The sequence below is a fragment of the Penicillium oxalicum genome, chromosome III (assembly GCF_001723175.1).
Source record: "Penicillium oxalicum strain HP7-1 chromosome III, whole genome shotgun sequence".
In the NCBI taxonomy this organism is placed as follows: domain Eukaryota; kingdom Fungi; phylum Ascomycota; class Eurotiomycetes; order Eurotiales; family Aspergillaceae; genus Penicillium; species Penicillium oxalicum.
The window spans coordinates 3,399,474-3,427,408 of NC_064652.1; the positions used below are offsets into that span (position 1 = coordinate 3,399,474).

At 48.5% G+C, this 27,935-nt stretch overlaps 8 protein-coding genes across 8 annotated transcripts; 5 read left to right on the plus strand and 3 right to left on the minus strand.

Moving 5' to 3' along the window:
* Window positions 1–1,655: 1,655 nt before the first annotated feature.
* On the plus strand, window positions 1,656–2,201 carry POX_c04581 (uncharacterized protein; the record flags this gene model as incomplete). The annotated part of the gene is made up of 3 exons (XM_050113450.1): window positions 1,656–1,829; window positions 1,883–1,982; window positions 2,050–2,201. 3 exons carry the CDS (start codon window positions 1,656–1,658, stop codon window positions 2,199–2,201), a joined length of 426 nt encoding a protein of 141 aa, XP_049971006.1.
* Window positions 2,202–3,419: 1,218 nt separating this feature from the next.
* On the plus strand, window positions 3,420–3,804 carry POX_c04582 (uncharacterized protein; the record flags this gene model as incomplete). The annotated part of the gene is made up of 2 exons (XM_050113451.1): window positions 3,420–3,635; window positions 3,685–3,804. The coding sequence occupies 2 exons, from the start codon at window positions 3,420–3,422 to the stop codon at window positions 3,802–3,804; spliced, it is 336 nt and encodes a 111-aa protein (XP_049971007.1).
* A 2,416-nt stretch (window positions 3,805–6,220) lies between these two features.
* POX_c04583 (uncharacterized protein) lies at window positions 6,221–9,366 on the plus strand (the record flags this gene model as incomplete). Its single annotated transcript, XM_050113452.1, has 6 exons — window positions 6,221–7,217; window positions 7,296–7,539; window positions 7,711–7,829; window positions 7,897–8,314; window positions 8,369–8,395; window positions 8,451–9,366. The coding sequence occupies 6 exons, from the start codon at window positions 6,221–6,223 to the stop codon at window positions 9,364–9,366; spliced, it is 2,721 nt and encodes a 906-aa protein (XP_049971008.1).
* Window positions 9,367–10,583: 1,217 nt separating this feature from the next.
* Window positions 10,584–12,170, minus strand: POX_c04584 (uncharacterized protein; the record flags this gene model as incomplete). Its single annotated transcript, XM_050113453.1, has 2 exons — window positions 10,584–11,777; window positions 11,841–12,170. 2 exons carry the CDS (start codon window positions 12,168–12,170, stop codon window positions 10,584–10,586), a joined length of 1,524 nt encoding a protein of 507 aa, XP_049971009.1.
* Window positions 12,171–15,691: 3,521 nt separating this feature from the next.
* POX_c04586 (Allergen) lies at window positions 15,692–16,455 on the minus strand (the record flags this gene model as incomplete). The annotated part of the gene is made up of 2 exons (XM_050113454.1): window positions 15,692–15,900; window positions 15,954–16,455. The coding sequence occupies 2 exons, from the start codon at window positions 16,453–16,455 to the stop codon at window positions 15,692–15,694; spliced, it is 711 nt and encodes a 236-aa protein (XP_049971010.1).
* Window positions 16,456–19,716: 3,261 nt separating this feature from the next.
* Window positions 19,717–20,972, plus strand: POX_c04587 (uncharacterized protein; the record flags this gene model as incomplete). Its single annotated transcript, XM_050113455.1, has 2 exons — window positions 19,717–20,135; window positions 20,192–20,972. 2 exons carry the CDS (start codon window positions 19,717–19,719, stop codon window positions 20,970–20,972), a joined length of 1,200 nt encoding a protein of 399 aa, XP_049971011.1.
* Window positions 20,973–21,939: 967 nt separating this feature from the next.
* Window positions 21,940–22,434, plus strand: POX_c04588 (uncharacterized protein; the record flags this gene model as incomplete). The annotated part of the gene is made up of 1 exon (XM_050113456.1): window positions 21,940–22,434. The coding sequence occupies one exon, from the start codon at window positions 21,940–21,942 to the stop codon at window positions 22,432–22,434; it is 495 nt and encodes a 164-aa protein (XP_049971012.1).
* Window positions 22,435–26,090: 3,656 nt separating this feature from the next.
* On the minus strand, window positions 26,091–27,482 carry POX_c04590 (uncharacterized protein; the record flags this gene model as incomplete). The annotated part of the gene is made up of 1 exon (XM_050113457.1): window positions 26,091–27,482. The coding sequence occupies one exon, from the start codon at window positions 27,480–27,482 to the stop codon at window positions 26,091–26,093; it is 1,392 nt and encodes a 463-aa protein (XP_049971013.1).
* Between the last annotated feature and the right edge of the window lie 453 nt (window positions 27,483–27,935).

Here is a 27,935-nt window from a genome sequence, read left to right on the forward strand (position 1 = left end):
TGGTGTTCCCGAGGTCCTTCCCGCTCCTTCCTGGGTTTCGTAGGATAACTCCAGGGAGTCGGTAGGGTCCTATAGACCGTGTTGGGTCCACCCTTGACTCTCGAAATTCTCCCAATCTATCTCGGGGAATTCTTCCGTCGCGTGCTCTGCACTGATTAGGCCGCGGTAAACTATATCGTCTGTGAAGTCTTCGGGTCTTAGGTCCTTTGTGTTTCGTCGCATTACTTCCGCCCGTTCTTTATACACGTCGAAGGTGTCTGAGGTTTTACCCTTCGTGGTTTGGTCCCGCGTATCCGCCTAGTTCCCTCCGTGGGTAGTGGCGATGCGTACCTTCTTGCCGTTACGTAGCGGCGTCTCGGAGCCATCGTTGGTGGCTCGTAGCTGCTAAGGCGGAACCCAACCGTCCTGGGTTGCCCTTATTTGTTGTGGTCTTGCGTTGTTGCGTTTTTCGTTACGCTCACGCGCCTATGGCTTTGCGTTATTGTGCTTTTCCTTGCATTTACGCGCCCTGTGTCCTGCTTTTCTATATTTAAAGCCTAAGTTGTTGTCTCTTCGTCGTTTTTCTTTATTGCTTGGGAGTCTCGCTGCGTCGAGCTCTATTGGCTTTGGACTATAGGGATCGCTATCCCTTATGGGTCGGTTTGGTCGTTTGTCGTATCGATGATGCGATGGTCGGCCAGTGCCTCGGCGCTATCCTTCGATTTCTCTTTTTTCTATTTATCGATCGTACAGGCGATTGTTAATCCGCACTGTTACGTCGATGAGTTTTTCTATAGTGTCTGGTCGATCGATCCGTGCAAGTTTATTCTTGATATGGGGTTTAAGTCCGTGGTCGTAGTACGGGATCAAAGCGTAGTCTTCCTATTGCAGTATCGCTGCAAGTTGTATGAACTCGGCCGTATAGGCGGATGCTAACCTAGTTTGTCGAATTCATTTTAATTTGCGTTTAGCTGTCTTCTTGGCATCAATGTCGCTAAAGGTTCGTTCGAGGTGCTGTCGGAACGTAGTGTAGCTGCTAAAGATTGATTGCGTAGTTGTGTTCTATTCGTCGCTGTCTTTTTCGTAAAATGACAAGCTCCCTTTTACCGCAGCTTTTTACGGTAGGGGCAGTAATAGCTGTTCATCAGAAACGAACTACCGATTTACATTTTCCAACGGTTACTCAACCAATACGGCTGATATTCCACCGAACTGAGAGCATCAAGTTCTGCAAGCTAAGATCAAGGGCGGTTTATATAAATGAGCAAATCCGCCTCAGGAGTTCGTGGCCTGAGAGGGTCAGGTATTGTCGGTTCTCATTACTCAGCTGACTCATACAGGATGAACTCCAGCCATCCAAAACGCGTTCGACCGCCGACGATATGGTGCGAAGACAAACCAAACTGGACCAAATTGGGAACTGATTCTAGTTTATCCCAAATGCCTGGGGAGCAAATGAACGGCGGACCTAACTCGGTGACCGTTCCTGCTGCAAGACCGACAATCAAAGTTTCCCCTCCCAAGATACGATAGACGACAGAGGATCCGTGGCAAACTTATGAACTGGTTATGCAGGTTTCCTGGGTCGCAGCATTTGCCTTGCTCATCGTCGAACTAAGAAGGCCGAACTGGTCAACATTGAACGACTGAAACAGCAGTCATCGTCAGCGGCTACTATGGTCGAGGCGATGAACCAAATCTCTCATCCTAGCTTTCCAACGCTGCTGGAATGCTACCATATCGGAGATGATGCGATTCCGGTATGGGAGCCAGCGGAGCTTTCTGTTAACGAGATTCTGGCATCGAGATGTCCGATTACTGAGAGTGAAATTGCCGCGATCATCAGGCCGGTAGGTTTCGAGAGACTTACCGCGAGAGAGTGACTGTTACTTATGTTCAGCAGGTTCTCGACGGAATCAAGTACTTGCGCGACCAGGGAAAAGCACTCCCCAAATTGAGCTCGGATACTATCTTGCTCACCGAGTCGGGCCAAGTTAAAATCGGTGAGCACATAACGAAACAAGCGTCCTGCTCAAACCTTACGCGTAGGATGCTAAAGTCACACTGTAGCTGCTGTGGAGCGTAGTTGCGAGATCATAGCGTCGGAGATAGACGCGGCCACCTTGAAACTACTCGCCTCGGCCGAGATTGCGGAGAAATTAATGAAGAAAAATCCACCCCCACATCCGTGGAGCACTGAGGTTCAGCGCCTGCCGGAGTAGCTGAGAAGTGTCTCTGTGGAGGAACTGCTACAGGTAAGTTTCTATTCCTTATGTCGACTCCCAGCTCACTGAATTCAGAATACGTATCTCAAACGACTGGCGTGGGATGGAGGTCTGAAAATACTCGTAAAAGGGGCAAACAAAACTGCCAGCCATAAGGTGGATTTCTTCGACCGCTCAGGCGGGAGTTCCTAATTCCAGCACGGCACAGGACGGTTCAAGTCAGTCCCAAGCCAATTATTACGCGTGTTGTATGTCGTACCGTAACTAACGATGACTGCGAGCCTGACCGGATTGGTTACGCTGATGTGACCAATGTCAACAGTAGGGCTTTTACACGCATTATGAACAAAACCAGCGCTTGTAGCAATAGAAGCGCGGGGATGAGTGAAATCATTGCATATTTTCCTGCCTTGAACCTGGAGACCAGCGTTTCGTGCGGTTATAGTGGTAATACGAACCCTTACCGGCCGAGAGGGGTTGAGCGAAAGCCAGTACCCTAGGCTGATGTGTAGTGGTCTTATACATAGTGTACAGTACTCCCTGGTCACACACAATCTCTGAACATGCCTACTTCCTACAGTACGTGCTTGTAAATTGGACTGGTCAGCACAGGAATTGGCTACGAGTATTCACCCATACTCCGTGTTGGTCAACGTTAGCTGCTCGCCACGAAGGGATTTCAAAGACTAAGACGCTATACACGGCTAAGGAGCAAGAATGGAATTAACTGTTCGGTCTTTAGTACTGTACACACTGTGCCGTACCAACCATCTCTCGATCTTGATCATCGGCATCCGTCCCCATTCCCGCCACCACTCTCTTTCACTACTCTCTTTCACCACCCTCTTGGTAGACCAAGTAATGGCTACGTTGAGATGAACGAACTTAAGTTTCTGGACACACTACGTTGTTTACTTTGATAAACCATCAGACAGCGTAGACTTACCTTTCCCTTACCCGAAGGGAGAGCAAACCGGGAATATGGGAACTTCAACGCCCGGGCAAGCCGCTTGATGGCCCACGTAATTTGCCTGCGGGTAATAGATGAGAGAAACCTAAAACTCATTTGATTAGTCTCGGGGATTTATGGATGCTCCATATAAAACAGAGCGTAAACTTGCACTCTCCTTTCCCTCAAGCTTACCTTCGGAGTGTTCTCTGGATCTGCGAGCTCAGCTTTCTGATTAGAAGTGGAAAATCCTTCGGCTGACGGAAATGGAAACTACAGCGCTTGGTGCCAATGCTACCACCATATCTGGCCTTACAGGGTCCGACACGGCATCGGAGGATATTCCTTCAGAGACCAGCGATGACCGCGCATTCATTGTCTCCGATACCGATCAATTGTCATATTTCTCGACCGACTCATCCGAGGCTTCAGATTCGAGCCTGTTTCAATATGACCCAAGTTACAATAATATCGTAGATGCGGTGAGTCCTTTTCTTGGATATTTTGTGCAATAGCTAACAAACTAGACAGCCGCGAGACTGGATGAAACTACCAATTAGGGAAATTACCCGAAAGATAGTCCTCGAGTATGGTCATGAAGTGGAACAGTATCTTGTTCTGTGGTGCTACTGGGAAACCAAGACCGCATGAAGCTTGATTACAGCGAGTATTGAACGGCTCAGTCCCGGTTTTGGAAGTTCGTGTACATGTTATACTCGATTGCGGAAAATCATAGCGAATCGCGTCGGTAGCACGAGATGAATATGCCTGCAAAGTGTGTTTTGAGCTTATGTACTCTTGAGAGAGTTTGCCCTCTCCAGATGTTTGCTAGGCCCAGCAGCAGTCATGTGCCTTGAAGATTTTTCTCCCGCTCGTGGGTTTTCCCTCTCTCTTCTTCCTTCTTCCTGAGATAGACTCCCCAATCCAGAGATCTCGCCTCCAGATTGCTTCCATGCCTTTAGACCTGTAGGTCTATCAACTCTGTTGCCCAGAACAAAGTAACTAACGGTAGGACCGGCAACTAAAGCCGGCATTTGATAGCCATACCGGATTCCACTCTACACCTTGAAGTAATCAGCGACTGCATAAGGACGATGATGGATGTAGGAAAGCAAATTGTGAATTAAGCATTTATTGTGCAGTTCCGTATAGTAGCACCAGCCTCTGTTGCGAATTTGTACTTGTCCAGGATGCCTCCTGCGGCGTTGAGGCTCCTGCGGCATTGAGGCTCCTGCGGCATTGAGGGCTTGATCGCTCGATGATACTTCATGGGGACCATTCACGTATTCACAAATGCCGTGAGTATAGGATAACCATACGCTGATTGGAATCTGTGTCTCTATTGCTTTCCTTCCTGGTACGATCTCTCTGCAATCCCTCGGTGTGGTGGTTTTACTCTCTCCTACCTCGACAGGTCTGTTAGCTCAATTTTCATTAGGCCCTAACCTCTACACTAATTGGGTTTACTATATCTGATAGACATCTTTGCTCTCTCACTTCCTGCAATCCATGGTTGCATTACCTTCATCGTACAGTTCTCTAGTGGGAGACTACTGTTTCTGTTTGGTCGGTTAGCCTCCTGGCGCTTCTCTATACATGCGATCACTAAGGCGGTAGGAATTTGCAAGCGACCGTTGGACATTGAACTCCGATTACGACGAACTGGGCGTGACTAAAGCCGTAGAGCAACGTCGAGAAATGTCTTGCCTCCCTTACCTGGAACTCACGTACGTCCCGATATCCCTTTATCTTCTCGTTTGATCTTTTCTAACTTTGCCCACTTGTAGATTGCCAGTAAAGCGAGGAAGGTAACAAATGCGAGGCCAGTGACAACCGTTGTTGCAATAGCCATCACCGACCAGTGACCGCTCCGCGACGTATAAATATTAACGAATGTGGTGAGCAGCCCGGCTGCTGCATTCAAACAAGCTGGCCTAGTCTTCTGTAAGCTACGCAACGATGGTAGGAGGAAGTGGGGTGTTGTCGCCTCACGTGAAGAGTTTGTTAACGAGCCATGGATAGTTGCCTCGAGGCTTCGGTGATCGATAAAGCAAAATGACTAAGGCTGAAATTGCGCCCATAAGAAACAAGCATGCGATACCAAGAAGGGGCGGGTTTTGAATCGTATGCATCACTGCACGGCCCGCGCTATTCTTGCCCAACGTGTCCTGGACCTGGCTCGACTTTTGCAACGAAGTAAAAGTTCCAGGAACGACCAGGTAGCCGGCAAGTAAAGCCCAGTTAGCTATGCTGACTGTGAGATTATATCTCAACTCCATTTCGGCTTCTTCTCTCAGCATTCGCACGTAAGTCGTTTCATTGGCTCTGCTTGTGGCAGTGATTGTTCTTTGAATACCCTCAGCATTCTCATTAAGTTCCAATTTTGCGTCCCCCGAGTGTCTTCGTAGAAATCCCGTCACGCTAGACTTATGGCCAGTGTGCATAATTGAAGTCAGACAGTATGATGGTCCAAGTGCTTGAAAGATTGTTGCTTTTATCTAATCTCAGGATGGGAACACCTCTATATTTATATCGGAGATTCTGGACACAACAATGCTCTTGATCTTACTGTCGGGACCCACTTTCTGCTCGTGGTATGCTCATTGTGAAATGACATCGCCAACCTCATAAAGTCGCCATGAGGTTATTCCGGGAGATTTAGTTCTTGAGGCCAGAAGGTTTTACGGAACATGCGGCAGCCGCGTTTGAAAAACTGATGGCAAAGGCGCTAATGGAGGTTTCATGTCAGTATTGTTGGCGTTCTGGGCCGAAAGCTGATGTTTTTCTCTCTGTACACAAACGCCAGTAGAAGCCTCGGAATTCTGTTTCTGGTTAGCGCCGCACCAGGCCCCATCTACCATTGTTCCTCGTCGAGGCTTAAGCTGTTTAGAAGCCCGTCCTGGGGCTGGCAATTATGGGGCCCCCTTGGTAAACTGCGGAGGCGCAGGGTAATGCCGGAGCCCGCAGGAATTACCAGAAGGTCATTGTTCTCAAACCTGATTTTGTATAAAGTCTCTAACGCTCCAGCCCATCCTTGTTCTTATCACAGGGCCTCCTTCTGGACTCAATGGCAGCATGGTTGGACCTTGTTTCAGACGCCGAAGGCTGGTCCCTGGTGGACACTGGCCGGTTCGAGGAACTCGTACAGGGAATGAGCCACGCCAAGGAACAGTATCCATCCTTGATCTACTTTGCGGGAAATGGTGCACGCATCAACGCGCTTCGGGCCCTTTTCCCCCACAACAACGTTACACGTAAAGGACCATCCGGATTAGCCCGGCTCCACATCAGCACGTCGACGGCTCACACCCAAAACCCTACCATTTTTGTCGAGGGCAACCCATTCACGCAGAAGGGCCTAGGAGACACCAAATCGCTGAGAGGCTCCGCAGAAAAGCATCGGAGATTTCCAATGTCTGGTCCCAATGGTTCTCAGCCATTGGCAACAGTCCAACAAGACGTGATCAAGCAATTTATTCTTCCTTGGACCCAAATCCTTTGCCTTTTTGTGAGCTCGGCTTCGGAGATGAAACAGGCGCAGGATTTGCTCCAAGGCCCATCCCGAAAACTGACGGTCGGCAATCAACCTCTTCCGGAGTTGATGCGCCTGATGATCATCTTGACTCATGACAATCACAGTAACAAGGACGAATCGGCCTCCGAGGTCAGAGATAGTTTCACCCGGTCTCGTATCACAATCCTCGACCTCCGTAGTCGTGCTGAGCTCTCTGATGCCGCGGCTTTCGAACCGCTGCGGTCTTTGCTCTTGGAGGATATCCAGGCCGTCCACGAAGACCGGAGAGCGAACGGCTTGGTGTTCTCGGCTTTTCACCTCAGAGCTCTCTGGGATGCAAGCATTCGATCTCACGAGCGAATAGATCCAAGACATGCCAACTTAGACTGTCTTTCGGTCGCAAGGGAAACCCGCCACGCAAGCTCTGTCATGCTGGATTGCCTTGCTGAGTTCCGGCGTCAGGCCGAATCCACTGCCTGCCCCGTGGACCAAATCGAGGAACAGGTCGCCTCGGCATTCCTTATGGACGCGTATCCCCCTGAAATGCATTGTAAGATTAGATCTTCGTCGAACGGAATCGATCCACGCGAAACCCTGACGATACTATAAAACTCTAACCATAGAATAGACTTTCAACCCGAATTGGTTTTCAACGCCCTTTACCAGGCACAATGTCTCGATGCATGGCGTGACGACGAACCTCGTATTCACGCTGGAGGCGTGCTCGTTCATTTTGTCCGCTCATTCGCCGAATTGGGCTGCCACAAGTCGTCCGCGATCGTACGGCAACAAAAGATAGCCACCTTTTACCGTCAATGGGGCGGACTGCGATCGACCGCAGCGTGCCTTCTCTGTATGTGTCGCCAACCGGAGTATGTCATGCCTTGTAAACATACCATCTGTGATACATGTGTTGTGATATTTGGAACGAGGAGCCCATCCGCGGAATACCATACGGACCTGTTCCGATGTCCGATATGTGACCATTCATTCCATTTGACGGTTCGCCGACTACCACCAACTAAGGGTCCTATCATATTCAGCTTGGATGGCGGAGGCGTTCGAGGAATCATTCAGCTCGGTCTTCTGCGAGCGCTAGAAGAGCGACTTGGGGGCATATCGGTCGTTGAAATCCCGGACCAGTGCACCGGAACCAGTGTTGGTGCGTGACATGTTCTGTGCGAGCGCTTGTGACACAAATTTGAGCTGATGATTCTCTGCTTGCACAGGCGCACTGACAGAAATGGACCTGTTCTTTAATGGGTCGTCCGCGGGGGAAAGCTTCGCTAGGTTCCCCAGTTTGGCCCGGGGGATCTTCAGGGCATCTGCCGGTCGGATGGCACCCTCATTCCTTCGCGGTCTTAACCTCATTAGGGGCTGTGTTCGAATGCTAGTAGATGGCCTGTACGACACAAGGGACCTGGAAGATACATTGAAGCATGCTATTGATCCACAGCGTCGGATGTTTGACGTTCCGGGTGGCGCTAGCCCAGCCGGTTGCCGGGTGGCCATTATCACAAGTCGAACGTCCGATGGGAAAGCGTGTGTCCTGGCAAACTATCGCGGCTTGGGCCAACGAGATACCGACGCGGCATATGTCTTCTTAGCTCCGCAGAGCGAGGCTGAGAACCCATTCTTGTGGGAAGCGTAAGCGATTTTCTCTAGTAGCATCCGATGCAGTTAGCGCTGACAAAGCTCCAGTGGCCTATGCAGTGTCGCAGCTCCAGGGTAGGTTTTACAAGATCAGCAGGGACGATTGTTGGCTGACGCTGACTAATCGTAGTTTTTTCCGAGCAAAGTCGCTAGTAGGCTTCGGTCCCATGCAAGACGGGGGTGTGCGTGCCAACAATCCCCTCGCAATCGCATTGAAGGAATCTACTGTTATCTGGCCGTCGGCTAAAAAGCACGACCTTCTTCTATCGGTGGGCACTGGATATTCTCTACCTGCCTCGGAGCCGACACGTGGCCCCTTCAACGCACTTCGAGAGGGCGCGCTGCCTCGAATGATCCGAGCGATGATATCTTCGCCATGCATGGACGGCCGCCAAGGATATCACGAAGCGCTCAACTACATCCCTGAACTCGCTAGTTGGGATATTTTCCGGTTGGATCACGGTCTTCGTGGATCTCTGCCTCGACTTGACGACATTGAAAAATTGACGGAGATGTCTGACATCCCGTTTGGAGTTCCTGATACACTTGTTAGGGCCATCCTGGCGACCGCATTCTTCTTTTTTGAGCTGGATGACATCCCAGTCAAGGGTCATGGGGGATACTTCTGCCGTGGATCGATCCTGTGCTCGAGGGAAAACACGCCGACTATTGTCAAGGGTGTCTTGGCAGAGTTTCCGGGGGCGAGATTTCGCACCGCCCAGGATTACCACCTCGGTCCAGTTGGCGAGCACGATGGCTGCAGCGATTGTGGGTACTATCGAAAGAAAGTGACGTTCTCCGTCGGCAGCCTACAAGAGGAATTCACGATTCAAATATGCGGCAACACATCTAGTCAAAGGATTGGAGGTTTTCCAAAGTCTGTGCAACAGCTTACCCATGAGCAGCAAGCATACGCTCACTTTGGTCGTGCGGATCACGTGAGCGCTGCTTGGCCACCCAAGAGGTCCTGCCATTGCTTTCAGGGGAGCAAGAGGAACGTCCGCTTTGTGGAACCAGGTTTAGAGTATAAGAAGCGTCGTTTATAAGCTTGAGTCTAGACACCATGTCACCCCTTCTTGACGGAGTTCCAGGGAAGCGTCGTCGGATGGTTGTAGTGCGAAGTCCCTTTGTAGCTCGCTGTAATTTGGAATTCTACAGTTAGGTTGGTGTCTTCGGCCGAGTCCTAGTAAAAACTCATGGTAAAATCTGTGCCGTCATGGAAGAGCGCAGTTCGAGGGACAAAACGCGCGAAGTCTTTGCAGAATGGGGCTCAGATGGTCATACTGTATTTATTATCGCAAACATGGCCGCCTGGTCCTCCAGGAAGGATTCTGAGGTATCAGCATGTTTACCAAATATTGCTCGGGCAATTTCCGAGGGCTTATAACGCGCCAGACCTTGAACTGGTCCCGCGTCCAGAAATCAAGCCCTTTACTTGCATGTTTGTCTTGTGTTGGTACACACACACACAATTTATTAACGCCCAGCGGCTAAGCCGAAAGGGCAACTGTCACTGCTCTATCAATACAGGTCCTAATGTACATATGCAGTATCTCCATCGAGCCCATACATAGATCCTTTCAGTATATGTCCTCCTAGCGTGTCAATATCGTAGGAATACCTGTGGGTTAGTAATTTTGTCGGTAGCCTGGCTTGAAGGCGCTTCTTCAAGTGTTCAACATCCTATCCTCGGCAGTTGAAGCGCGTCTACCATCTTTGGTACAAGGTGGTTGGTGTAGGTTGGTTAAGGGAAGGGTGTCAATGTGTTGAATGACGTGGTTATGTAGCGTCAAGTCGGCCCGTGGCGATTGCGAATCGTATTGAGGCTCGCACGGCTTCCAAGTTCGGCGTCCAATTCTGGTCATCCGAAGGCGAGAAATCGCCTAGGAAACAGGATATGTTGCCTCGATGAGTATGGGTGCATCGTAGCATTTCCATTCCATCCAGTGTGCGGTCCACTTCCAGCATCGAAAGAGGAAGTGTTCCACGGTCTCTCTTACTTGTCCACATGCACATTGATCCGATAGAGATAGCCATTGAGTCTAGCCATGCCAGTCCGGAGTTGGGCTAGCACGCTCGCTTCTTTGCAAGATAATCGATCATAGAGCTGTCGAGTGTGTTTCCCTGGAAGTGCTGCATCTACTCGTTTGGAATGTCTCCCTACGTTCTCCAGCAAGTTGTTGCTGGCAGCTGCTTGGGACCGAACGATATTCAGTGTTGTCGACTTCATCCTAGGGACCGATTCTTGTGGGGCGGCATCCTTCTAGGTCGCAGTTCTGGCCTGCTCTTTCGCCAGACCTGGCAGTTGAATGTCTTTGCTGGTAGGAACCCAAAGAATATTGACAGGGCTTCCATTTCTCCGCAGTCTTCTCATCAGCTTGTACGTCTGGCAGACGAATTCCTGGCCTGATTGTTGTCGAGGGTTCCTCATCGTGAGAGCCGCGGCTTTGTTGCTCGAGAGCAACCTGATCCTGTAATCATTCAGTCCCACTAGCATGTTCAATGTATGTGCTATTGCTGCTAGCTCCGCGGAGAACGGATCTTGCTCTGATCTTGCGCCTAATGTCACGGAAAAGGTCTTCAGTTTCAGTTTTCGATATCGAGGTGGTTGCTTCTCGATCGCCACCCCAAGCCCTACGAGCCCGTTTCGTGCGCAACTGCTGACTGCGACTTGCATTGACCCACCCGGTACAGTCTGTGAGGCCGGCATTGCTTCAACGTCGGTCTGCATGCGTGTCTCCCAATGTGCTAATGTAAACGGATTGATGGTTTCCAGTGTCTCCATCTCAATGCTTTTCAGAGCGTCCGCTACCTGGTACAGCGGTGAACGGTGATACCTCTTAAATTTCTTGATCCGAGCTGTATTCCTGTGGAGAGGATTGGTTTCTGGGAGAGTGTGGAGGTCCGTCCACATTTTCACGGCCCGTCTCCAAAAACGGTGTTGGGCAGTGGCAATGTAAGCATCTGCCTCCGCCAGGCTGGTTGCAACTGTGAGAAATGTCCCTACAGTTGCCTGCGCTCCCACCCTTTGGACTCGGTTGATTGGCCCGATTGCCTTATCCTTGCAAGCGTGCATCCAGACGCTAGAGGCGTAGTCTACCACCGGAGCCACCGTCGATGTGAGTAACCGCCGTGCTGTGGCTGGGGATAAGCCACGAAGTCGCCGAAACTCCATCGCTGCCTCCAGGCCTTTAGACGCTGCCCTCACGATATGCTCCTTGTACTTGAGTCTCGTGTCCATGAGGACGCCCAAAATTTTGACATGGTCTTTGGGCTCAACGGTCTGTCCCTTGATGGTGAAAGGCCTCTGGTCTGATTTGTTAGCATTAGAGGCGAAGTGTATGATGGCTGTTTTGTCTGCCTCAAACGTCGCGCTACTCCTTTTCTCCCAGCCGAGTGCTTTATTGACAATTGCTTCAATACCTTCCGGATTACTCTGCGCAGTTGGTCCGGTCACCTAAGCGGTAAAATCATCCACGAACGCGATTGCTCCTCCCTGGCTGTCGATCTGTCGTTGTACGAGGTCTGCGTTGAAGAAGAGGAATAGGATTGGGGAAAGCGGCGAGCCCTGCGGCAGTCCAGCCTGTGGCAGCCTTTGGACCTCAGACATTTGCCCATTGATTTGGATAGTCGCCGTTCGTTCCGAGCAGAACGCCTCAACCCACCGGAGCAGAACCTCCGGTATGCCTCGCGCTTTCATCCTCTGAAGCAATCGTTCTTCGCACACTCCAATAGAGGCTCCTTTGACGTCGAAGCTGATCAAGCTCAACACCCGTCGGCCGCGCCACGCCGTGTATATTTGCTCTTGAAGGAGCGCAAGTGCATGCACCGCTTCCCAGACTGCTGACATGAGACGATCGGTTTTTCTGCCGCACCGTGCCCTCCAACGGGGTGGCGGCCAGGGTGTTCCCAATCCTAGCATTGATTTCTTTCCATGGAGCGTTTTTCAGCAGCAGCCGTTCCTGCTGCTTTGGGGGCGACCATGGAGCATCGAATGCGGCCTCAATCGCGCAGTGATCTGAACCGTGTTCCGTCCCGAGTATGGCACACTTAACTATGGAGTCTGTCAGGTTTTTTGACGCCAAGACGAGATGAATAAGCTCAAAAATCTCAAATGTCATACATTGATCATAGATCACGAGTCACCTAATCTTCTTAGGGATGATTGAAGGGTCTAGAACTAAAACACCGCATGATTTGGACCTTCCCAATCAACTGCAGCCCGTAAAGTCAACAGCTATCAGTCCGTTTCCGTTTGCGGTTGTCTTTGACACACAATTTGGCCTATTTGTCACATGGTATTCGAGTGGTCTAGACGTTACTTTAACCTTGTGGTATAGCCGATCTGTAACTAGCTAGCCTAATCTAAACCCCACAATCCTTAAAGTACATATCCTCAAATGTTAGTACAGAAATTCTTCTGCCTGATAAACAATTTTCCTCCACAACTTACTTTCATAGCGAATATTTATAACGTCATATGTCGCCATAAGTAATATAACGAGTAAGCTGTACAGCAATAAGGAATATTGTTATTCCGATACTAACATTAAATTTGGTGAGCATGATCAAGATCTGACATTTGATATCTCTTAAACTCATTTATCTTGTCAAATCAATCCAGAGAGCACGAATGAACCTGGAAGCCTGGAAGGTCTAAAATTCGGCAGAAGGGGCAGTGTACTATATGCCTCCACACTCTTGCGACCTACCCCTGGAAGATGAATCTGAAATACGCTAACCTGCTTTAGCTTACTGTCTACGATTCCACGGGATTCCATGAGTTTTCTTTTCTTACACAGTAACGTATTATTACGTATTATATTACCGTCTCATACGCGCTCCCCTCAGTTTCAATGCGGTCCGCTCAATAAATGATCTGCGCTAAAGCCTTGACGGTGGGGCCGAGAAAGAGAGTGTAAGAGTGGATTGGTGAAGCCGATTTCGAGAATGGCTGTATCACCAGCTAGGTACTGTGCACACAGTTAAGTGGACGGCTTGTATGCTCCAAAGCAAGGCTCAATTTGATTCTTGTAGATATATATAGATCCCACACGCCAGCGCTAGGCGGTCACAACACCAGAGTCGCAGCTCCGCGCAAGAATGCGTACACCAAGCAAAGGATGTTATGGCCTCGCGATTCTTGAAAACCTGCGGGGCGGATATCAACGCCAAGTACAGAGGGCTCGCTCCATTCTGCTTGGCAGTCGAACGACGGCAAACGGCGCTTGATCCTCATTGTAAAACTTTTCAAGGACTTAGAATATTATCTCTCCCAGTGATAACGGGCGTGGTTGGCGTAGTGGAACAATTACTTCGTTCGCCAAGGATTGGCATTAACCACCCGTGCCCCACTGGAATGACGCCAGCCATGTATGCACTCAATTCGAGAGCAGTATATATACTACAAGTTCTGCTGTCGGATTCTCGCGCCAATGTCAACACCCAGAGTCTCCGCAGCCAGACCATGTTTCATTTGGCCGCTCAGAGAGCCGATACTGCGTCGGTTCAGATGTCGGTATCGGCATCCACGCATCAACGTCAGCGACCGCAATACGAACGGGGATACGCTACTTCTTCCAGCCACAAAGCAGCTTAGCTTTTCTAATTTCGACCGAGCAGTCCTTGTATTACTTGATTCTACCAAGACTGATGTCAACCTTCGCGATGTGAAGGGCCGCAGAGCTCTTTGGCACGCAATAGCTGCCCGCAGCGAAGCTGTGGTGGATGCGATTTTATAGAGGCCAAACGTTGAACTCGGTTGCCACGGCTCAGAAACTACTCCGTTGACACTTTCAGTTCAAAGTCGTCGCTAATTCCTCGTCAAGTCTATCCTGCGCCACCCAAAGTTTTCCATACAACCGCTCGCAGGGACGAAAATGTCTCCAATGTGGACTGCATGTCAGTCAGGGCATGCGAATATAGTCAGGGAACTCTTGCGGTGGAAACAGGTTGATATATATCAGAAGAGCCCTTCAGAGACTAGCCCCCTTCAGGTACCAATAATAGGCCAGTATTTGCCCATCGTCCGTCTCTCCTAGATCAAAGAAATCAAGTTGCAGTCAATGAACGTGGACCTCAAGAATGAGTGGTGCTTACATTTGCGGTGGCTGCTAGACAAGACCAGATCGTTAAATGCCTACTAGATCATCCTAACATTAATGTCAATGTAGCCGATGGTCTAGGAAGGAGGCCTTTGTGGTGGGCTGTATATGGGGGGCATTCCAAGACTATACACCTATTGTGGGCAGATTCCCGCACCCACAAAGGTCGCGGTATGAAATGATGAGGCTGTTGCGGAGAAGACGACTTGTAGTTATTTAAGTCCTGGAGTATCCTGGCGTAGGATACTCTCCTAACTAGTTATTGTATTGAGCGATGTAGTATCACTACGAAAATACGTAACTCAGAGCGGAAAGAAAAGATTTGACAGATTACTTGCGATTGAGTTCTAATACCTGTAGAAAGATGGCTGACTCACTGAAATAGTATAATTAAGTTAGGGCAAAAGGCAATATTTTAGCATCAGTCAGTAGTCGCATTCTATAGACTTCTAGAATATCTAGTCTTAGAGGGCGAGGAAGAGAGAGTGGTGAAAAGAGAGAGTGGTGAAAAGAGAGAGTGGTGAAAAGAGAGAGTAGTGAAAAGAGAGGGTGGTAAGTGCGGCCGCTACTGATAGGCCTGCAGGTCTAAAGGCATAGAAGTAATCTGGAGGCGAGATCTCTGGATTGGGGAGTCTATCTGAGGAAGGAAGAAGAGAGAGGGAAAACCCACGAGCGGGGAAAAAACCCCTCAAGGCACATGACTACTGCTAGGCCTAGCAAACATCTGGAGAGGGCAAACTCTCTTAGCTACTCTAGTCAGGACGGGGAGTGCTATCTATACTCTTAACTAAACCGGAAAACCGCGCTAGTTCGAAGACTACACAAATTTTTGTTTACTCGTCACTCTGTACTTGGCTCAAACAAAGAAAAGGCTTTCTTACTTTATCATTCGACAATCGATAGACGTCCTACGCGTCAAGCCTTCCAGCCGCAGATTACGTTTACAGCAAGGGTTTTGACCAAATTCGATTTCTGTGGTTCAGATCAGAACGCTCATCTGTTGCCGAGACCCCTTCGGGCCCTACCAACCAGGAATTGCAGAACCATGCAGAACCTTGTCAAAACTACAAGCATGGACTTTAACCATATATTAAAACAGCCAGATAGCTCTGCCTTTCATTTAAAGCCTATGAATCGCATTGTCTTTCATGGCTATGATAGCCGTATACAGGGATCTTTCCCAGGTACTGAAGCAAGAATACATTGATGGCTTATTGTATTCCGCGGGACCTATTAGTTTAAACTATGTAAAATAGCCCGTTCAAGGCTAAGCTGCAGTATCGTAGCCAATCGTCACGGCGAGTCTGACTGGCCCAGGATAGAGATTACCTCCGATACCGCCAACTTCGGCAAGGGAACTTATGTAGGCATTGTGGATAAGGGTAGCGTCCTTCGTGACAAAAGAACAGATACCGGTGAGAATATCGCAAATTTTCATGCCTTGGACTGGTAGGCCCGCATTTTGTGCGGCTATGGCTGACACATCGAATCCTGACCAGCCAGAGTTGATGACTGAACCGAAATCATACTCGCCCCATGTAGAAGCGTAACCACCGTGAGAGTCGACCGGTATAGAATCTCCGGGGCAGCAGCCCACCCTCCTTGAGAGTTCTCATCGATTGCGATGTACCGAAATTGACCGGACTTCAAGATGAATTTTCTGCAGGCCTGGCCATACCAACCGCTTAGCAAACCATCCGGCCCTATTTTATTCCAAATCACCACAGTCCACCTTTCTCCTCCCACTGGACCTTCGAATCGTAAAACATATTTATACTGATTGGCCGTGCTCTCAGATACTTCAATGATGTTGCTTCCATAGGGATCGCCGACGTTGCCAATGTATTTCACACCATAGCCACTTGAGTTTGTCGTACCGCCGAATTGAGACGTTGAGGAAAGTCGACTCAGGATGACAGAGACCTTCCCGGAGGACCTCGCGGGTGAAGTAAAATCACGAAACTCTGCGTACGTGACCCCATACGAACAGACAAGAGCAATGATCAAAACCCAGGAACAAAGTAAAGTCATGTTGCAAAATGTCTATCTGTCATAACGGGAAGAGGCGAAATATTTATGTTGGGATGAGTGAACTTGTTGCTGTAGTCTTCGAACTAGCGCGGTTTTCCGGTTTAGTTAAGAGTATAGATAGCACTCCCCGTCCTGACTAGAGTAGCTAAGAGAGTTTGCCCTCTCCAGATGTTTGCTAGGCCTAGCAGTAGTCATGTGCCTTGAGGGTTTTTTTCCCCGCTCGTGGGTTTTCCCTCTCTCTTCTTCCTTCCTCAGATAGACTCCCCAATCCAGAGATCTCGCCTCCAGATTACTTCTATGCCTTTAGACCTGCAGGCCTATCAGTAGCGGCCGCACTTACCACCCTCTCTTTTCACTACTCTCTCTTTTCACCACTCTCTCTTTTCACCACTCTCTCTTTTCACCACTCTCTCTTTCCACCACTCTCTCCTTTCACTACCTCTCTTTTCACCACTCTCTCTTTTCACCACTCTCTCTTTTCACTACCCTCTCTTTTCACCACTCTCTCTTTTCACCACTCTCTCTTTTCACCACTCTCTCCTTTCACTACCCTCTCTTTTCACCACTCTCTCCTTTCACTACCCTCTCTTTTCACCACTCTCTCTTTTCACCACTCTCTCTTTTCACCACTCTCTCTTTTCACCACTCTCTCTTTTCACCACTCTCTCTTTTCACCACTCTCTCTTTTCACCACTCTCTCTTTACACCACTCTCTCCTTTCACCACTCTCTCTTTTCACTATCCTCTCTCTTCCTCGCCCTCTAAGACTAGATATTCTAGAAGTCTATAGAATGCGACTACTGACTGATGCTAAAATATTGCCTTTTGCCCTAACTTAATTATACTATTTCAGTGAGTCAGCCATCTTTCTACAGGTATTAGAACTCAATCGCAAGTAATCTGTCAAATCTTTTCTTTCCGCTCTGAGTTACGTATTTTCGTAGTGATACTACATCGCTCAATACAATAACTAGTTAGGAGAGTATCCTACGCCAGGATACTCCAGGACTTAAATAACTACAAGTCGTCTTCTCCGCAACAGCCTCATCATTTCATACCGCGACCTTTGTGGGTGCGGGAATCTGCCCACAATAGGTGTATAGTCTTGGAATGCCCCCCATATACAGCCCACTACAAAGGCCTCCTTCCTAGACCATCGGCTATATTGACATTAATGTTAGGATGACCTAGTAGCCATTTAACGATCTGGTCTTAACTAGCAGTCACCGCAAATGTAAGCGCCACTCATTGTTAAGGTCCACGTTCATTAACTGCAACTTGATCTCTTTGATGTAGGAGAAGACGGACGATGGGCAAATGCTGGCTTATTATTGCTACCTGAAGGGGGCAAGTCCCTGAAGGGCTCCTCTGATATATGTCAACCTGTTTCCACCGCAAGAGTCCCCTGACTATATTCGCATGCCCTGACTGATATGCAGTCCACATTGGAGACATTGTCGTCCCTGCGAGTGGCTATATGGAAAACTTTGGGTGGCGCAGGATAGACTTGACGAGGAATTAGCCTTTGAACTGCAAGTGTCAACGGAGTAGTTTCTGAGCTGTGGCAACCGAGGTCAACGTTTGGCCTCTGTAAAATCGCATCCACTACAGCTTCGCTGCGGGCAGCTATTGCGCGCCAAAGAGCTCTGCGGCCCTTCACATCGCGAAGGTTGACATCAATCTTGGTAGAATCAAGTAACACAAGGACTGCTCGGTCGAAATTACCAAAGCTGAGCTGCTTCGTGGCTGGAAGAAGTAGCGTATCCCCATTCGTATTGCGGTCGCTGACGCTGATGCGTGGATACCGTACCGACATCTGAACCGACGCAGTATCGGCTCTCTGAGCGGCCAAATGAAACATGGTCTGGCTGCGGAGACTCTGGGTGTTGAAATTGGCGCGAGAATCCGACAGCAGAGCTTGTAGTATATATACTGCTCTCGAATTGAGTGCATACATGGCTGGCGTTATTCTAGTGGGGCACGGGTGGTTAATGTCAATCCTTGGCGAGCGAAATAATTGTTCCACTATGCCAACCACGCCCGTTGTCACTGGGAGAGATAATATTCTAAGTTCTTGAAAAGTTTTACAATGAGGATCAAGCGCCATTTGCCGTCGTTCGGCTGCCAAGCAGAATGGAGCGAGCCCTCTGTACTTGGCGTTGATATCCGCCCCGCAGGTTTTCAAGAATCGCGAGGCCATACCTATTCTCCTATAAGCCACGACGCGCTAGATAGTTAGTTACCTATCTTATCGGAGGCGTTGAAACAGGAGCTCTTCGAAAACCGGAAAGGTAGTAGAACATAGGAGACACTGCTTGACGATGTCATCTTTGCCGAGGAATTTGCAAACCAAGGCCAGAAGTTCTGGCGGGAGTTGCAAGAGCATCTTTAAGGTTGATTAGGACTCTGTTTGAGAGACAATCGATTGTACCGGAGTCGAAGGCAACGTCCGGGCAAGCAACCTTTATAACTTGAACAATCTTTCATATGTTGTGCTCTGAAATCCGAGACCATTGTTCCTCCCAGAATTTGACAGCTCGTTCCTAGGCATCACCTACTTCTTCCCGGGCGTGTAGAGCTCCTAGGATCTATATCGGCACTCCCAGAGCCAACGAGGTCGCTCCTAGGGATCTCAAGGGTGTTCCCAGAGTCCGGCCTACTTGGGAGGGCCTAGACTGCCGAATGAGACTGGACTACGTTCTTCTCAAAGCACCACTCAACGGCAATTACTCGTGATGTATTTTCACAGGAAAATATTCTGAACATTGGGTACTCTGAGACTGGGATGCACACCATACAATTACTAATACAGACACCTGCAAAGCCAGCTTCACCAATTTACACTCTCACTTTCTTTCCGGGCCCCCACCGCCAAGGCGCTAGGTGAAGAAATAGGTGTATTTAAATGGCCCTCTATACATTACTTACTGTACCCACTAGACAGACGCTGTCGATGTTCTCTCGAGTATGGTAGAATTAAGTCGGGGTATTTCCTGAATGAATGATATCCTCCTTTCTGTCGAACAAGTCTCCTTGTATCTTTAGTCTTATCTTTCCTGCAAGGAAACGCATGATTAGTAAGTCAAATTACACGTGAGACGCATTTCAGATCACAGCCTCACGCCTGGCACCCAACTTACCCCTCTTTGCTCTTTATCTCGCCAGAAAAGCCCAACCAAATCCTGAACCCGAATTTTTCCACTTGAGATGCCATAGTTCCTATCTACGTTGAATATAGGTTTTCATGCTGCGCCCCATCAAATGGATCCTCTTTCCTCAGCGCGAGTTGTTATCGCGGTCATTCAACTGACAGGAAGCCTCGTGAAGCTTTGCGGAGGCTACATGCAAGAGGTGAAAGATGCGCGGCACGAAATTTCCACCTTGCAACAGGCGATTACAGGCCTCCAAGGGACACTCCAAGACCTGCATAAATTCCTTCAAAGCAACGAAGGAAAGATTCTACCGACGTCCTCACGACTAGTCAGCAATATCACCGATTGCCTCTCCGACCTCCGAGCCTTAGAAGCGAGACTTGATCCGGGAAAGAAAAAGAAGCTGATGAGGAAAGTAGGATTGCGAGCCTTAAGGTGGCCCCTGAAGCGCGCAGAGATGGAAGGCGTTATTCAGAACCTCGAGAGACATAAATCTTCATTCCTCTTGTCTTTACAGGTGGATCAGACGTACGTTTATCGAGCACGATTATATGACAATTTAAATTGACTCACAGAATGCATAGTGTTCTCATGGTCAGCGTCGCTCAGGATATGGATCTTGTGAAGTTGGAAGGTGCGATAGAGGCAGGTTTTGAGTCATTCTCCGATCGAGACGAAGTCCAATGTCTCCAAGGCACTCGGACCAAGCTCCTCCAGCAGATAATGGAATGGGCTATGTCGCCGTCCCAAAAATGCATTTTCTGGTTAAAGGGAATGGCTGGGACAGGAAAATCCACAGCATCTCGGACTGTGGCAAGGTTGCTCAAGGACACCAATTATCTAGGTGCCAGCTTCTTCTTTAAGAGGGGTGAAGGAGACCGAGGGAACGCGAAGAAGTTTTTTCCTACACTAACAAGGCAACTGATGCTCAGGATTTCTGAGCTGAGGTCTGGCGTGCAAAAGGCACTCCGAGATGACCCTGACATTGCATCAAAGTCGCTCAGGGAGCAGTTTGAGAAACTACTCCTTCAACCGCTGCTCAACCTTGACCAACTTGGTCGACAACCTCAAACCGCTATAATAGTGATCGACGCCTTGGACGAGTGTGAACATGATCAAGATGTCCGAAACATAATTCCATTACTACCTCTTCTCCAGCAGGCAAAAGCGGTTCGCCTTCGGATCTTCTTGACTAGTAGGCCTGAGCTCCCAATCAACCTCGGCTTTTCCGACATCGCGGATCATAAATATCAGGACCTAGCTCTTCATGAGATATCCGAAGAAGTAACAGCGCACGATATACACTTATTCCTACAACATCAATTTGCGAAGATCAAACACGACAGAAATATTTCTGAACACTAGCCCGGCGATGACGTTATACAGAAATTTGTCACTATGTCCGTTCCATTGTTTATTTCGGCTGCAACCGTATGCCGTTACATCGAAAATTCAAAGTAGGAACCCAAATTGCGCCTTGCAGAGCTTCTTACGGACCAAGATAAATACGTGTCGAGAATGGACAAGACATACCTGCCAAGTCTGACGCGACTTCTTGGCGATCAAGAGTGTGATGAATCGGAGCAGAAGCAGCTCCTGAACGAGTTCCAGGAAATAGTCGGTGTCATCATCCTTCTTGCTGTTCCGCTTTCTATTAATTCACTGTCAATGTTTCTTGGGATAGGAACAGACCTGATCAGCAATCGATTGGATTCATTCCGCTCTGTTTTGAGTATTCCCGGTGACCGAGATCAACCTGTTCGGATTCTATATCTATCATTTTGGGATTTTTTCGGTCAGGTCGAACAGCAAGTTTTTTGTAGATGAGCGAAGGAAGCACAAAGAAATTGCTCACTGCTGTCTCAAAACCATGCAACGTCATCTAAGGAAAGATATCTGCAATCTCGCAAATCCTGGGGCGTGTAAGGCAGATATTCCCCAAGATATCCACCAATATCTACCGCCGGAATTACAGTACTCTTGTCGCTACTGGATACACTATCTCGAGCAAAGTCAGGATCTATCTTCCAGGATAGAAGATGTGCTACTATTCCCCGGAGGCATTTTCTGCATTGGCTAGAGGCGATGAGTCTGCTAGGTCTTATATCGGAGGTAGTGGGTATGCTTGATCTCCTCCACATGGTAATACTAGTAAGTATGATAGTACACAGCCATTCAAGTCTTACCCTAATTGACATAGGGCGACGACAATTCTGTATTGTGGGATTTTCTGCGTGATGGAAGGCGCTCTGTTCTGAAAAATCACCAAATCGCCGGTGAAGCACCACTTCAAATTTATTGCTCAGGGCTAGTGTTTGCACCTCGAACGACAATGATTCGTAGAGAGTTCAAGTCGGAGCTTCCAAGTTGGATACGCCAGTTCCCGCAAATTAATGAAAAATGGAGTGCAGAATTACAGACCCTCGAGGGCCATTCGGGCTGGATTGACTTGGTGGCCTTCTCGCCCGACGGCCGGCTGCTGGCGCCCGGCTCTGACGATCACACCGTGCGGCTCTGGGACCCGGCGACGGGCGGCCTGCAAAAGACCTTGACCACTAAGGGAATCGTCAACGAACTCGACTTTTCTCAAGAGGGTTCATATCTAATCACCAACTTAGGCACCCTCAATGTTCAATCCGGGCACGAAAATCTCGCCTCTAATTCAACCCATAAGAGTCGGGCGATCTTCATTGAGCAAGGACGGTGGATCAACATAAACGGCAAAAATGTACTCTGGCTTCCTCCTGACTTTCGGCCTACGTGTTCCGCAATTAATGGGGATTCACTTGCCTTAGGACACGAATCAGGGCGGGTTTCTTTCCTATGATTTCGTCTATAGCAGTCGTCCATAATTTCCATTCCCATTATATCCCCTATTTTCTAATCTCTTTGTAAAAGAATGGCCTAGGAGAAAAGTAGAATCTACATGGTCCTTTGGTGCTAATAGAATAGGCCATCAAGTTCCACGGGCCTCCGGATTGATTTCCCACAATTAGATAGCTGACTCAGTGACAAGATCTGGAAGGTTCTACTCCAGGGGGGGGAGAAGAGTACATACGATACCCCACTAAACAGCACCCAATTTTCAGGCTAGAGTCTTATCAGTAGGGCACAGAATTAACAACAGTATGTGAGAGAGTTTGCCCTCTCCAGATGTTTGCTAGGCCCAGCAGCGGTCATGTGTCTTGAGGGTTTTTCCCCCATCGTGGGTTTTCCCTCTCTCTCTCTCTCTTCTTCCTTCTCTCTAGACTTCCCAATCCCAGTTGTCTCGCCTCCAGATTGCTTCCTTGCCTTGTAGACCTGTAGGTCTATCAGTATACAAATTAGTGAAGCTGGTTATGCACTTGTCTGTACCCTTCAAATTAATTCTCTAACTTGTTAACTGCAAGAAAGGTGGTCTTCTCTGGGACTACTAAGGCCATCACGGTCTAGACGTCAGCCGCGAGCACCACCGCCACTAAAGCAATCTAGTCCCGACAAGACGGGAGCCGCAGCTTAACTAGATTACGTACAACATTTCTTTGCTTATTCTGTCAGGAGGATATGGTCCGACAGTAATACATGGGTCAATAAAAATGGAATTGCAATTTCGGCCTCTCACAGAGCCATAAATATTAGAATCTTATCCCTAATATATGCTGCCCAAGAGAAGTCCTCGTTACCGATCAATGAGGCTAGTTAATCCGGCCTGAGGGAATAGTCGCCCATTCGCTAGGATAATGGAGCTCTTTGCACATATTTGCCAGTGCACCCATATACCTTTCTTTTCGCTCCTCCAGTGCGTAAATAAACAATTTCCACATCTCAGCAAAGCGGTCCCGCATGATTTGGCCTACTACTAGGTTCAAGTTGCTGAAGCACTTTATAGTCAACAAGAGGCCGTTATCTCATCAATTTTGTCAATAGCCTCTTTTGCCGCAGGGGGCAGTCTGTTGTATTCTTTGGGGTTGTAAAGAGCAACCGTTGGACTCTTTTCTATTTCAAAATAGGGCGTGCGGAGATGTCGTGTTGCTTCCTCATTAGCCTCTTGATAATATGAAAGTAGCTCTGGGCTTTTCTGTCCGTCAAGTTGGACAGACCTTTGGCCTTCCTAGGACTTAGAGTCTCTGTCTGCCTTGTGAAATGATGGTTTGGGAGTGGTTGACGAGGAATCACATGCGGAGGAAGTGGGAAAAGTGGTGATTTGTGCTTCTGCCAAGGCATCGTTTTTTGCCAACGTAATAGCAAACTCTAACAATTCTGAAAATGGTGAGAATGCTCCAAGTCTTCAGGGGTTATGTCTTAAGATCATATGTTGCTTAAGCTTTTGCTTTTTCTTCGGGATTCGGAAATTCTCAGGGTTGTCATGAGTAAGGGTCTCTCGAAGAGACTCATAATTTATCGGATCTGCACATTCTGAATGAAATATTGAAAGAAAACGTGTTGCCGCGGAGGTGATGGGTTGAGCAGAAGTGGCCTCTTAAAGGCTTGTTCTACATTTGCGATAATATACTATTAGGCTGAGCCTAAAATGGGAATATATGCCTCATCCGGGAGACCAAATTGCTTCCAGGAAACGCTAATGTCCGCTACTATAGTGGCTATTATATATGTGCGGGGAATTCTAGGCCCAGAAGTTCCTAGGAATTTCACTCAGCTGCAGAAACATTATCGATTCCGGAGCGGCGCTATAATTGAATGAAATGGCTCCAGGCATCTCAAGAATGCGTATGCCGGGTTAAATGTATTGGAATCTGCGCTCTGGAGAGGATGGTTGCCCAGTGCAAGCTCACTACGGATTAGTCCATCTCTCTCGATACGTTGAACATCTTGGGAGCTATGAAGCTAGCCGAGTCTATTTCAGCTACAGTAACTTCATAGCTTTTCGTTTTTGAGGGGCAATAGACCAGAATACACCCATTGCACTATAAGAAAGGCCCAGTATTCCCATTTTTGATCGTTGGCCTTGGCTTGAACTAGTCAGTAGCTATCCTTTCTCACCAAGAAAAGTGGTTCAACTACTTAAATATTTTTAGAGACGGTTCATTGAGACATCATGGACTCTTCATCCGCGTTCGCTCTCAAGAGGACACTAGAGCCTTGAACTGAGGATAAGGCGAAGGGTTTATGTGATCGCGCTCAACATCCAAGCCTAATAGACGATGTCTCGGAGACCAACATAACTCAAGTCCTCGCTTATGAAGATTTCCAGTGCCTTGGACAGCAAGCTAGGAGGCAATGCTTTGATGACATGGTCGAATATTTACGTAACTGGGAATCATGTCCTCGAATTGATGCGAGGGTCCTTGGACATTACGGCAGCGATAATCGCCTAAGTTTGGTCAAGATCGAGACCGCCGACGCTCAACGGGATGACGTCGAACGAAAATGGAGCTTATCAAAAGCGACTACGAGGGGCCCAGAGGGGGCACATCAAGGGAAAATGGAGACAAATTGGTAGTACGATAGCGAGCTCTGATGGGATTTGATCAACTCACAGTTCGAACTCGAGCTTGCCCGAGGTATATCAGACGGTAGCTCAATTCGCCAGTACGACTTTTACTATCACATATCCTCTTCATTCCTTTGGTATCGCCTTAGCATTTTCCTTAGAGAATCTATACATGTTTACGACTAATTCTTCTTAGTCTCCTTGGGACAGGTTATTTCACCGTTTGAACGGTGTCAGTACTTTCAGATTCTGGGACAGCAAAGAAGTAACTAGAGCAGTGTTTAGGGCTTGAGGGATTTGCAAGGGGATACCGTAAACTTTGTGAATTCCTTGACTTTATTCAAGTTCTCCCATATTTAGGAACGGAGTGCTAGCCGTGACGGGGGCTTGAATCTTGGTCTGTCGTTTCATTTCATCTTATACGGCAGAATTAGGAAGGTTATGGCGTGGCCATCGAAGGTTGTTGTATGGTTACCCTGTGTATTTATCACCATAAACGAGAACATTAGTTAAAGCAGCCGAGATCTTCCGCATCAGGGCCACATGAGCCGGCCACGCCTTCCGATGGGTATGACGAGCTGCGGGTCAAAACGATCATGTCCAGAGCGCCTAGCAACCGCATCCCAAGTTCAGCTGAATGAGGCTGACAAATTTTCAATCCTTAAGAATACGTCAGCACTCGGTGTTGCTTGTGGTCTTCCAAACTGGCGATCCGTCAAATTGGACATTTAGCTCAGTTCTGAGCCCATATGGCTATTCCGCCACCGACCATGCAGATTTGGGCGTATATGATCTGCGGGCCCTAGGCTGAAAGTATTCCATGTGAATATACGTTGCCTTCTGTTAGCAAGGGCTCCGGTTGATCAAAAATACGAAAGTGAACTTGAGGACATCTACAGTAAAGCCGTGTTGAGACCGAGGTTTAATTCTGACATTCTGACAGTCCTATTGCATCGAAGAAAAAAATCAAAAACATGTACCAACACAACAAGACAAAGGCGCCGCTAAAAGACCAGTATGACCAGCAATACGCGTCGTTACTGCTATTCTTCTCAGTCGTCCTCATCCTCTTCCTCTTCTTCGTCGCCTAGATCAATCCTCGTGTCGCGGTAATGATCGTAATTTGCCAGGGCCTCAGCGCGCTTCCTCGCCGCGTCTTCCTTACTCATGCGATTCCATTTTTCTGTTTTCCCCATCATTTTCATATAGGAACCTAGACTAAACTTCGCAGGCTTTCGCTTCTTTTGTCCAGGCTGGTCTGTTTCAAGATTTACCACATCCGGCTGGTCAGAGGATCTGTCGGATACATTCTGTTGCACAAAAAGATCGGGGTCGTTGTCTTCTGGCTCTTCTTTGATGGCAGGCTGAAGGGGCTCTGTTTTAATGATGCTGGATCCTAGGGGTGCTGAAGCCGCATTGGCTGACATGGTGCGATCAAAACGCGATAATGGCAGTGGGGTGACCGAAGGGGCACGAGACCCTTCTCTTTGCTTCTTTTGCGCGGCAAAGACATCCAGCGGACATGGAGTGGGTGAACGGTCAAGGCCCCGACCCGTACCCTTCAGGTAGTTCAGATGTCGCGCCTCTTGTTTGTCCCAGGCTTCGCTGGTTTTGATCTCTGCTGCCTTGCGACCTACAAGTCTGACGAGGTCCGACTTGGGAATCCATGAAGAATGTCGCTTTTTAATATCATCACGTTGCAGCTTGACGAGTAAACTTTTATGTTCATCCTGGATGTTCCTCCATCGGATTTTGACCCACGCTTGAGGCTGACACTTGTATTCGCGTAACGTGTCCTCTCTCTCTTCAATCGCAATTCCGGTAATCCCCTCAACATTTTCTTTTGTATACAGCCACTCCTTTTCTCCCCTTCCGTTATCGTATTTCAGCAGTGTTATACGGTAATCTGAGAGGTTCATGAACCCCTCCGTACTGCACGCATTCGTTCGCTTAAATTGATACTTTGGGGCACCACGTGGCCCATCCCGAAGGATGAAGAAGCGACCTCTTCTCTTGCCGCCAAAGCCATCAACTACTCCAAGCCCACCGCCTTCAAGGCTGAGCGATTGGAAGTCCGCAAGAAGCTCCGGTTCGTCGTCCGAATCAGAAGTGTTGGAGCTAGAGGCACCAGACCGTAAAGCGCTTGACGACGCGGAATCTTCTGACTGTGAAGCTTCACCCATGTCTGTGTCTTCTAGCCCAGCGGCCGCTAAATGGTTTGTGGTTTCCTGTGGAAACTCAGGCTTAGATTGCGTTTGGATCGGTTGCTCTTGGTCGGCAACGCGATCATTCTCTTCGCCCACAATCGATACTTGTGTGTTGGCCAACTGAGCTTTTGCGTCTGAGATGTCTCCATTTGCTAAGTTCTGCAGTTTTCTCATGCTCTCTTTCGATTTGCTGTCGGAATTTTTTGAAACACCTGCTGAGGCGTTTGAAGGGGCCATAGTAGGAAGTCTCAGGCAAGAGAAGGCACACAGTTGTCAATTTTGATCAGAAGAAATTTTCGTTATTTATATACCACGAAACACCAACCTTGTCAACTGGAAGCTCCTAATAGAGTTCCTTGGGATAGCAAAGACGCCTCAAATTCTGCAGTACATCTTCAAACATTCGTTCCGGGGCCGTTACATAGTTTGAACGGGGGCATTCATTCTGATAGGATAGGAAGACGGTCCTCCGTTTACGACCCTCGTGAAGAAAGAAAGATTGTGGAAGCTCTACTTTTTTTACATGCAGTCGCAGCCAGTAAGATTTTTGAATAAGTTGCATTATGAGAATGAGGCCTTGCAAAGCTCAAGAAAGATGCGGTCATATCTGTGATTCGCGCCAACGGTCAAGGTCTGAGACTTTGATAACCAAGAATCAAGTTCCCGAGTTAGGTCTCGATGGTCATCGGA